The 12,345-nt window shown below is 41.8% G+C and overlaps 1 protein-coding gene across 1 annotated transcript in view; it reads left to right on the top strand.

The window, feature by feature from the left end:
- The first annotated feature begins 1,797 nt into the window (after nt 1–1,797).
- whrnb (whirlin b) overlaps nt 1,798–12,345 on the top strand; it is a 110,828-nt gene continuing 100,280 nt past the window's right edge. Inside the window, exon 1 of the mRNA XM_020102340.2 lies at nt 1,798–3,031. Within this exon, the coding sequence (XP_019957899.2) occupies nt 2,321–3,031 (711 nt within the window). The 5' untranslated portion in view covers nt 1,798–2,320. The remainder of the gene's footprint in view (nt 3,032–12,345) is intronic.

The following is a 12,345-nucleotide window of genomic DNA, read 5'->3' as shown; positions in this document are numbered from 1 at the left end:
TTATTAGCTGCAAAAAGTCATCTGCTGGTGTGTGATTTCTGGACCAATACTCACGGTAGCCATTTTGACATGAAATAGTACAAAAAAGATAATAGGAACAAAAAGAGGGAGAAGGACCTTGAGGCATGCATTTAAAAACAATTCTCCCAATAAAAAATACAGCCCCCACTAACTTACACACTATAGACGTACAGAAGTTGTGAGCGACAGCAAACACTGGTGCTGGATGGGATAACAACCTGTTGTTTCATAGCAGCACAATGTTGTTATTGACAAAAAGGCACACGTATTAGTTCTAACATTTCGGGGCATTATGATGGAGAGCTGGCAACAAACACGTTTCTCACCCCGTGCTTCTTCCTCTTTGGGACTCGCTTTGTGCTGGATCATCAATTTTCTGAACATCAATGCTCTGATCTCAACAAGCCTGGACACCCATCTGAGGCTGCATGCATCAATTTTCATTTTTACGAATCATCACATAGACGTCTCATAGTATTTTACGGTATTTTTAAACTACAAAAATACTGAACACTCAAGTATTTTTTTATACAAACTAATCCACTCTCATCAAACCTATCAAATACAAATTACAAAATTGCATTTTGTATTTCAAATACTTATTTTAAATCACATCATATCATGATCATATCATAAACACTGCCCATCCCTATATCTCCCCAACTTTGAGTGTTGCTAGTTTTGTACCAGTATGCCCTGTGCATGGATCAGTAAAAAGTTGAGCAGAAACAAAAGCAAAAAGAACTGGAACATACAGAGGCTGCACTATAAAACCCTTCTCAGAAGTTTGTGCACAAATCTGTTTGTGTGTGGGTGAGAGAGGAATAAAGAGAGGAAGAGTGATAACACATGTAATCTGTAAGACTGTAAGACTGTATCCACCCTCCAACCATCTACTAGGTATTACTGTCACCCCTCCCCACTGACAACATTGAGATGTAGGCCTATATGTAATGCACTCGACCAATATAATGCACTCCCCTCACTCCTTTGATCTGCACAGAATAATGAATATGTACATTATGTTTCAGAAAGAAATGATAAAATACAATTCATTTCTGTTTTGGTTTCTAACTTGAGTGTCTCAAATGTATTTTCAGTACACGTGAGCAGGTAAAGGACACTCAAATGAACATTCAGTTCAATTCACTTTTATCTGTGTAGCTCAAAATTACAACATACAGTCAGGGGCCCCTCTCCTCAGCAGCACCCTGGTGTGAGAAGGTACCCTGGGACTCTCATTATATGAATGGGCCAGACAGAGGATGCTCATTACTGCCATGAGGAGGAAGACAACTCTGGGCTCCTATAAATAGCTGTTTAAAAATAGCCTTGGGCTGCAGTTATGACAAAGAGTCTCAGGGAGGCATTTGCTATAATGCAGCTTGATCAGCTTAAAGGCTGACAGGCAGACACCTATGCTGTCATCTTCACCCACATGAACCAACCAACACATCTCCGAGATGAACTCAGTGCATTCATATTTTATTTAAGTTGTCCAGTTAAATCTCACTGTCCCAACAGCAGGGTTTCGCCTTTGGTTCAGGAAATTGTGAAAAAACGGTTAAAATCTGACATTTCACTGGTTTGTCAAGTCGTTTAAACTCGTTCTATTCCTGCTGTACTCAACAGTGTATGACATCAGCCAGTGCCAAAATAATCATTTAAATGAGGGTGAATAGTGTTGTCAGTTTCTAAGCAACACACACACACACACACACACACACACACACACACACACACACACACACACACCTGCGTCATTTCCTACACACAAAGGGTCCGGGAGCTTTCACTCCAGCTCGCTCAGCCAGTTGCGCACAGAGGAGGCTCCGCTGTAGAGACCTGACAGGCGCAGTTGGTCTTGCGGGGAGAATAAACACATGTGGTTGTGCGGTAACGGTTTATATTTTACAATAATTAAGAGAGCTTTCCACGGAGTTTGACCCGTCGGGTGTGTTTCACACAGGACACTATTTGAATCGCGGAGGCTCGTCCCAGTGAAGATGTTGTTCATGGAATAAAAGACAACAGGACAGAAAGACCAGTGATGTTACCGGTGCCAGAGAAAAATGCTCACATCACCTGGGGGGCGGTTTGTTTTCGGCTGATGCAGCGTTGGTCACATCTACACCGTTACGCGCACAGATCTCCGGTCACCTGTTGAAGTTGCCCGACGCGCGGTGAGCTGCTGCACGCTTTGCTTTCAAACGGCAGAATCGACTCGAACGGCGCGAAACCAAATGCCCGATCCTTCCTCCGGTCTGTATGATGCACTGTGTCCGCGTTATGTTGCAGGATGAGCGCTGATCTGGAGCGCGCGTCGCTCAACACACCGCTGAACTCGGGTGGCTCAGGCGGCCGTGCGCTCTCGGCGAACGTCCGGAGGCTCCACAACGCTCTCAACCTGCTGCTCAGCGACGTGGAGAGGGAACACTTCATCCACTGTCTCAATGTGTACCACGCCAAGCGCAACGTCTTCGACCTGGTCCAAACTCTCAAAGTGATTCTCAATACGCCCGGCAAACGACAGCTGCTGCCCATGCTGCGCCTGGTCATCCCGAGGTCCGACCAGCTGCTGTTCGACCAGTACACGTCCGAGGGACTCTACCTGAAGACAGACCTGCTCCCCAGCAACGGCAGCGCAGAGAGCTTTGGGGACGAGGGGGACTCAGCTCTGCAAAACTATGTCAGTTCCATCCAGGAGCAGCCCCTCACCTTGGGCTGCCCGGACGGTTTCAGCGCCGCGGCGGAGCTGTCAGCTTCCATGGCCCCGCAGTTCCTCGAGGGCACCTTTGGAGAGGTGCGCAAAGTGACCCTGACGCGCTCCCGGAGCCACGAGGGACTGGGCTTTAGCATTCGCGGGGGGTCGGAGCACGGCGTGGGGATCTACGTGTCCCTCGTGGAACCTGGCTCATCGGCCGAGAGAGAAGGACTGAGGATCGGGGACCAGATCGTGACCGTGAACGACATGATGTTCAGCAATGTCTCTCACATAGACGCGGTGAAGGTAGGTGCGCGTGAGTGAGTTGTTGCTGTAATCTTATAGTTTTTTCCAAAAAGGTCACACAGTAACTCTCCGTGAGACGAAGAATCCGGTCAGAGTGCGTGAGCCAGTAAGGTTTTACGCATGCGTTCCGGAAGTAAACACTGTATGCTTCAGGCACAGAGAACGTTACTAAAAAGGGAATTCAGTGCTGCCCTACAAACAGCGCTGCTTTCTCCCACTGCAAACGCCTCTAGTCCAGCTAGTTCCCTTTTATTCATTCTTCTACAGCACTTGGCCATGGCTTAATGCTCTGTGGCTGCTGGCCCCTTGAACCAAGATGAACCATTATGTTCACTATGTTCCTTTTTCTTACAACCAAAAAAAACCCAACGTTTTTCCATCAATGTTTTCATGTCATAGACTCAAGGATGTCTGTGAGATTTAGAGTCTACTTTCCATTATTGTGTAATCTGTTCAGTTATTTTCCATTAATCAATTAAGTGTTAAGTTGTTTTGTCTAAATAAATTCACAGTTAAAATAAAGCCTGTTAGTTTTCTCCAGCCCCAGGTGACCACTTCTCATATGTTGTGGTTTTGCCAACAGGCCAAAAGCCAAAGCTATATAATATATATCCTCACATCTGTGAAGCTGGAACCAGCAAAGTCTTTGGTCATTTTTCCCAAATGACTGCAGCTATTACTTGTTTGTCAGTACTTATTATATTTGCTTGGCGAGTTGATGAATTGACTGATCATTGTGGCTAATCGATGATACTAATCACTAATCATAATCTATAATGAGATTAATTCTAAAGGAACAACGGGGGACTTCCTAGCTACTGAGGAAATTTGAATGAACTGCCTGCTTGTAAAGATTTAAAGTTATAGTCAGTAGTCTTTTCCACATTCCGTACTGGAAGTGCACTATTACATGTGATGGGGTCTGACATACAATTAAAGGGTCAGTTGAACCAAAATTAAGCGAGCAATAAATTTGCTTATAGTTCGGATTGGTCTGCAGGTTATAACTTATCTCTCTCTTACCTCTGCCTCCACCCTAAAACAAGTTGATGGAATTCTATATGTGCTGCACACAGCATTGAAAAATGAAATTTAATTACAGCAGTTAATGCTTATACAGACAATGTCCCAGTAACTGTGATTACTTGTGGGAAAACTTTTAAATAGAAATAAAGCCTAATAGACAGTGCACATCTCAATGCTTAGGCAGGTGAAATAAAGTGAGAAAGTATGTTTTTCACATGGGGACGCACTAACCCCAGATTCCATACAGTTTTCATGTCAACACGATCAGAACCTGTGGTGCATCAGGTTTTCGCTGTGACAGTAAATGGTGCTGGTCTCATGGTCATCATGTCTTAGACCTGAGGTTCACTTAAAGGGATAGTTCAATCTACTCACCACTATGCCGATCGAAGGATGGGGGAAGTGTGTGGGTCCACAACACAGTTTGGGAGTTTCAGGGATAAACAGTGTTCAATACAATTGAAGTAAGACATAACATGCCTCCATACTGCTCGTGTGCTGTCATTCAATTATCCAGAACCCAGACAGTTCGACTCGAAATGTTTACACCATGTTTTTAGCCAAAAAGTCAGCAACTGGGAGTGGCGATGCTAGCGGATGTAGAGATGTTATAGCGCACCCTGCGATTGCCTTTGGGTGAGAGCTTGTGTGCAGTGTGTGTGTTCCTGGTGTGTGATCGTGGCTCAGAGGAGGATATCAGAGCACATTAGACTAAAAACATGGTGTAAATTATGCTGTTTCGAGTCAAATTTGAATGGCGGGGCTTATGGACAAAGTATGGAGGTATTTTTTTTGTTTTGTGTTCGAAAAATTCAGCGGTTACTTTAATTGTTTTGAATTTGGCTGCAACACTGTTTACCCCGGAAGAGCCAAAAGTGTTTTGTGGACTCAAACACTTCACCCACCTCTCCATCAGCATAGTGGTGAGTAGATATTGAGTGAATTTAAATTTGTTTCAGTGAACTATCCCTTTAAATTGCAATAGCAACAATCACATCATCATCATCATCCAACCAGTTCTTCTTGCTCACTGGCTGCATCTCATTTACTTCAAGCAATATTGAAAATGGATCCATGACCTTATCTTGATGTTTATTTTCATTTCATTCATCAAACAAGGATTTAGGGTGCTTTCACACCTACCTTGTTTGGTCTGGACCATCCGACCTTTCAGTTCAGTCCAAACCAAAATAACAGGTGTGAAAGGTGCCTCGGACATTGTCTGGACCATTGCACCAAAATGTAGTCTGACCAAAAGAGGAGGTTTTGGACCAGATCAAACTGAACCTTGGTTTTTGGAGCAAGAAACCTCGGGGTCATTATTGACGACCAACTAACCTTCACAGCCCACATCGCCTGTGTCGCGAGGTCATGCCGCTTTGCGCTTTACAACATCCGCAAAATCAGGCCGTACCTAACCCAGTATGCCACCCAGCTGCTGGTGCAAACCTTGGTGAGTTCCCGCCTCGACTACTGCAACGCCCTCCTAACGGGCCTGCCGGCATGCGCGGTAAAACCACTACAGATGATCCAGAACGTGGCGGCGCGCCTGGTGTTCAACCAACCAAAGAGGGCACATGTCACCCCGCTTCTCACTGAGCTCCACTGGCTGCCGGTAGCGGCTCGCATCAAATTCAAGTCACTTATGATGGCCCACAAAGTGCTTACTGGGTCTGCCCCAACCTACCTAAGTGCTCTTGTAAAGGCATATGTTACACCCAGGACGCTGCGCTCATCCAGTGAGCGTCGTCTGGCACTGCCCCCGGTGCAAGCAAGGCAATCCAGACTATTCTCAGTTGTAGTTCCACGTTGGTGGAACGACCTGCCTAGCACTACCAGAGCAGGAGCGTCCCTCTCTACCTTTAAGAAGCGCTTGAAGACCCAACTCTTCAAAGAGCACCTCCCTTCCTAACTGGCACCTTGGCTTAACCTGCACTTAAGCAGTAACAGGCCCGCACTTCTTTTTTATTCTTTCTATGTCGTTTTATAAGCAGTATTTATTGTTACACCAGGTTTTTTAATGCTCTTAGCTTGATTGTTCTCTCCCTTGTACGTCGCTTTGGACAAAAGCGTCTGCTAAATGACTAAATGTAAATGTAAATGTAAATGTTTTTGATCATTTTCTGAAAGTTGGACCAATAGCAGGAAGTTGAGACTGCATGACACAATAGAAGAAAAAGAAGAGGAAGCCTTTGCCTCCAAAGATATGTTTACAAGGACATTCATTATGCTGGCAGTAATAACCATAGTGGTATTACAGAGGCAACGAAACAAAGTGAAGTGGTTCATTCATTTACTCCATTCAAATGGCAAGAGTACTTTCTATGTAATAAATATATTAATTATATAATTAATATAATGGAAATGTATTTTGAAAAAGTCAGTGAATAGACAAATTAACAACACTACAACATGGGAAATATGGCCATCTACAAACCCATCAATGTCAACTAAATTCTGTCTGAAAAGTGGTCCTCTATATAAATATAGTCCATTTAATATTAAACTATATCGCGAATACGTTTATGATGATGAGAGGACGTACGTTTGTCATACAGAAGTCTAAAGTGCGATCCCGAAATTACAATGTGAAACCAGCATTATGAGGTGGTGATTCTATTTTTAAATAAAAAATGCTGCCAAATTGGATGTGAAATTACGCTTCATGTTTTCATTGGACAGTTAATATTGTACAACAGCATTATCACAGTGCTGTCTGGTTCTTGAGAAATGAGAGCGGGTCACCCACTAACCAGAAGCTCTGCGGTTTGGTCCAGGTCTACCCCATTTCTTTTCCTAAAGTGTCCTTGGGCAAGACGCTGAAACCCCAATTGCCCCCGGCGACTGTTCCAACAGAGTGTGATTTACAAGTAAAAGTAAAAGTGCTGCACATGCACTGTATGAATGTGTGTGTGAACTGTAAAACTGTACTGTTAAACACTTTGAGTGCTCATCAAGACTAGAAAAGTGAATAGTGGCACTCTACAGACTCATTGTTTGGCCATGCTTACAATGCATTTCCATTCTCTTACTTTCATTTTGTGCATAAAAAAATCTGAGTGTAGACGTTAATGTGTAACCGCGTGTACACACAGCTTCCGTCAGGCGAGTGGGAAATACTGTTTATAAAGATTTTACAGAACAGATTAGACGAAGGTCTCAAGCAGCGAAATAAATCTGTTCTTCAGTTTAAAAATATCCCTGATGATGTCCTGTTTTATTGTCCCAGACATTAATGTTTTATTGGCCGCATGCATTTGTCTGTCTGCAGGACTTTTTTTTATGACCTTGCAAGCTTTTATCCCTGAGTCAGACTTTAATATACTCCACCTACAGCAATTTTTCAAACAGAAACAACACTTTTGTGGAGGCTGAATAGCTCAGGCCTTGGGTAGTGTCTTATTTAGGAGCAAATAAAGTGGCTTTTCACCTGCATATACAAGGCTTTATAGAATAAGTCCAACAAGGGGGGAAGAAAAAGCTTAACAGCTCTTTTTATTTGACAGCATTGATGATGCGTTGCAGCTTGTTTTGTTCACCGGATCAGATAAATGGGAACTCTATTTGTGACCTCTGATCCAGGTCTTAGCTCCAGGTTCAGCACACTCCAACACCAGAGGACACTCACCAAGAGAAACTGACCATAGAGATGGGAATCACAACTCTCTGAAGGCTGGATCTCATGACTCTGGTCCTTTCTCATTGGCTGGATACTGAATTTAAACAGATTGACTGAGTGATGAAATGACACCATTGCTGTGTTCTTGTCGTCTGAAAACCAGACCAGTGAGCAGCGCAGTGTCAGTGTGTGACCTCTAACTACTAAAACTACAAATCCACATTTTTACATTTCTGTTTGAGAACATTTGATTCAACGTGATAATTACTGACCTTGATGTTTAAGTTTTGAATTTAAAATGACAGTATGACGAAACACTCCCAATGTCATCTTTATTTGCAGGCTAAACAAACATGATTACACATGTTGTGAGCTGTGGAGATGGGCCAGAAGATTTTTTGAACTCCAGGCAGAATAGGCTGCCTGATTCCCCTTGATTCCAGTCTTAATGCTAAGCTAGGCTAACTCTGCCCTGTCTATAGCTCCTACATAACACACAGACATGTATTAATGTCGATGTCACACTCAGAAAGAGAGCACATATTTTATTACTCCAAATGTGAAATAGACAATATGATTTAGAGTGATGTCAAACCGTTTCTTTTTTCCGTTGACAATTAAAGACAATATTGTCTTATTGCAAACAAAGAATCCATGTTTACTGCTTATCCATAATTATAGTTCCTCTGGGACGAGTGTGCTGCTCACTGTCAGACTCCTTTAATATTCAGAGGAATGTAAACACAGCTAACATTTCAAGCTCCTGCTCCAGGCGGGGGCTCTCCCCCTGTCTGCATCCCTGCTCCCGCCATGCACTGAGCGATTCATTACAGTTCTTAATGAAGCTGCTTCCGTGTAAGGCCTGCTGCACCAGAGGCCTCCGCTTGTCTGACGCATGACTTCAAAGGTGTTTACCAGCAGGGTGGTAAAGACCAGAGAGTTAGCTGCTTACACAGAGGACCTCATTTGTGAAGATAAATGTATTTAATCTAAAATGAGTCAGGCAAATCTGTAAGAACTGTGTTGTGGTAAAATACTTTATAAATTAATGAGCTGACATGCCCCTGAACACAGCAAGAACAAGTTGGAGTTAATAAAAAATGACGCTTCAGGATAGCTCAATATTTTGGAAAATAAAATTAGAGAGGTATGCAAATTCACTTTATATTCATCAACTGGGTCCAGTTTAAAGTTTTGAGTACATTTTGGATGAATTCAATGACTGTGACACAATCTTTTTTCCATTATGTCCTTTTTCCTTCTTTTTGTCACAAGTTTTAAAATACAATGGTGGCCCCTTCCCTTGTGCTAAACGTAACATAGCAAGTATGAGCATAGAAATATATGAAAGAAAGCAGAGCAATACACTGCACCATGTATTACTGTTTTGTCGCATTTAAAGAAATGTTAACTACACTTACACTGCAGAGTGTGGGACACATGCAGTTGATGAATTGGAGGATAATAGCAGCATATCTACAGCTATAAGATGGATTGCCATTCAATTGTGTTACAGTTATGTCAAGCTCTGGAGACATTATGATGTGGAGTCACATGGCAACAGAGGGAGTGAAAGAGGAGAAAAAGAAAAAGAAGAGAGCACCATCTTATTTCAAATCAATCCTTAAAAACACCTTTCCTTAAGTAAATATGTTGCTTATCTATTTACCATTTCGTTTTTAATTACCCGAGCAGGGTATTGTTTTCACCCCCTGTCTGTGGATGGATAACAATTAGTTAAAACTCACAAGCAGCAAAATAATGAAAAGAAATCAACAAAAACCCTGAAAGGTATGAAATCAACCAGACCACAACAACATTTCACAAACACCAGATTACATTTCATACATAACTGACAGACCTTATCGAAACAAAATGCACACACAGTCACATACACACAACAGTGTGCTCAACACATCATAAGCACAGTTGATTTACAGGCTCCATTTCTAGCTCACTAAAAAGAGACCTGAGAGGCATGAAAGGAGAATCTGACAACATAATACATACATTTATCAACAACGTTTTATAATGTTTCCTGGGAACAAGCAGCAGGCGGAGTTTCTACCTATAATAAGAACATGAAACTGTGATTGAAATGATCATGTCAGTTTATCAGCAGCAGCCATATCAGTGCCACACCTCGGTAACAAAGCGCCTGTTGGGTCGCCTGACTGTCGGGTCTGCCTCTGAAACAGATTTCAGACGTCACAACTGTTATAATCTGAACTGCAAAATCCAAAATGAACCTTTGGAACATCTACCTGAACCTGCTGTGTGAAACAAGATTTAACACAGAGAGACATTATCTGAAATGGGCTCGGGGAGAACATGACCTTGACTGGAGAGTGAACACCAACACTGGCAGTTGTTATATGAACTATAAACTCCTTTATATAAAGTCAGAGAAAGTAGTTCCAAAGATAATTTGTTCAAATGCTCAAAAGACGTGTTTATTAAATTAATCATTTAATTTATTGCAAAAGTAACACATTATTTTGTGTGACTGCAGATGAAAATCGTGCTGCAGATTAACAGAAAATCTTGATATTCTTCCTAATATAGGATCTGTCAATCAATGTCAAATAGTAGAATTTGTAATTTAACAGTATACATTTTTTACAGTGGCTGCTAATGTTCTAAAACGTGGTAGGCTAGCACACAATCAGAGCTGATAATGACATGGATCCCATTTCCTGTGATGGCTGCTCCAACAGCCTCACTCTGAAGCAGACGGCATCTCGATTTTAAGCAAAACACTCCAAAAGCACAAACAGACCCACTTGTTATGACCATGTCTGCTTGAGGTCTGTTTGAAATCTTGAGTCTAGTGTCTACTGGAAAATATTACTTCACCAAGGCCAATGTGGTCATAGATCAGTCTACACCTCACACATGCTCTTTCTTCTTCTTCCCCTCTCTCCTCTTCCTCGCTCCATTTCCTCTTTATCACTCTCACCAGCCTTCTCTCTTCCCTTGCCGAGAGTTGTTGTGCATTCTTTTTTCGATGCTCTGACAGAATATTAACCCTGGAGACCCTCCACAGAGGAATGTGCGTCAACAAAATCCACCTCACCGCTTCGCATTTAAAATGGGAGCAGATATTCATGGGGCAGTCAGTGATGTTTGCTCTGCAGAGAGAGCATCGATCTGTGTCTATTTATTTGTGTGAAATTAGGATTCTGGGAGCTGAGGCCCACTGTGTCCCCCACTGAAGCTCAGCAGCAAATGATGAATAAAATAAAACAGTTGGGAGAAGAAGCACTGGAGTATTTACAAAGAGACAGTGAGAATTCAACTTTTGAAAGTAGTTTGCTTGTTTAGGAAATCAGTCTGAAAGGACTAAGAGAGAGTTTGCTTTGCCTAAAGTTGGCATTTTGTTCACATATTTGAAACAATTAAAGTTCATTCCGTTAATGTAGACTTCATTCTAATGAAACCGTTTTTTTTCGTTACACCACTGTCAACACAACCAGTGTAGGAGACCCTCAGAATAAAGGCCAGGTCAGCAAACCAGGCACAACACAGTTTCTGTTTCATAATAATAATTTTAAGTGGGATTGCACTGAAGTGTTAACACTTGACATAACACTATGTGGGGAAATGATGTAAGACAAACAAACAACTCGGTTTTGTGTGAATTGAGCTGTTTTTCTGGCCTGGTATTGTGCACATATAGTTGTTGCACTTGTAGCTTTCTGTGTGCACTGGTCCACGGCTACATGGGTAGAGCGTCATGCACAATGTAGGAGGATGAAATGTACATAATGTGGACAGTGCATTGTAATCATGTAACACTGATTTAAAATACTGAAATAAACGTACACATCTGCTCTGTAGATCACTAACCACTTGTTATTCACAAAAAAAAGAAAACATCGTAAACCATAAGGGGGAAATTTATATTTTACATTTATTGGTTTAAGGAGTGCACACCCAAGTTATGAAATCATTCAATAAAATAACTGTCAGGCTGTCTGTCTGTGTAAGTACAGTGGACTTATTCCGACCCAGCCAGCAGCCGCCACAGACTACAAACCCACTTTAGCTTCCCTGCTTACTAATCGCACTTACTAACTTATGCACCTCTTGTCCTGTGCTTTAGTTTGTTGAATGAGGGAAAAAGTGTCTTGCTAACATGTACAGATTGTTCATATTATAGGTGCTGCTGCAACACATTACATAGCATATCAACATATTTGTATAGCACGCACAGTGCCCTCACTCTTCGAAATCCCTGCTAACAACACACAAGACACAAGTTTGTCTTTATTTATAGCATGAATTTCCCTTGACCTTATAAACAGATTCAGTATGTTCCAGCTTATAATATCAAATACAGTAGAAATACAAATACTAGATGAACCCAGATGCAATGACTACAATGCTTTATTGTTAATACACAGTGTTTGAACTATGGAAAAAAGTGTGTTGGACTCAATTAGAATTCACTTCTTCTTTCTCCCTTTCAGACATGATTTATTTATTATTAACATTTGTTAATAAAGATCACCTTTGTTCCGCCTCTTTCTTACTTCCTCATAAAGCTTTATTTTTAGAATAACCAAACCTAAACCTTTTTCTATTACAGCTGTAAAATTATACAATGAAAATGCTCTGTGATGTTTACAAAGTCCATTTGCTGGAGTGACTGTGTATAGTATCATAA

This window comes from Paralichthys olivaceus, chromosome 4 (assembly GCF_024713975.1).
Source record: "Paralichthys olivaceus isolate ysfri-2021 chromosome 4, ASM2471397v2, whole genome shotgun sequence".
In the NCBI taxonomy this organism is placed as follows: domain Eukaryota; kingdom Metazoa; phylum Chordata; class Actinopteri; order Pleuronectiformes; family Paralichthyidae; genus Paralichthys; species Paralichthys olivaceus.
This window is presented reverse-complemented; position numbering and strand designations above follow the sequence as displayed.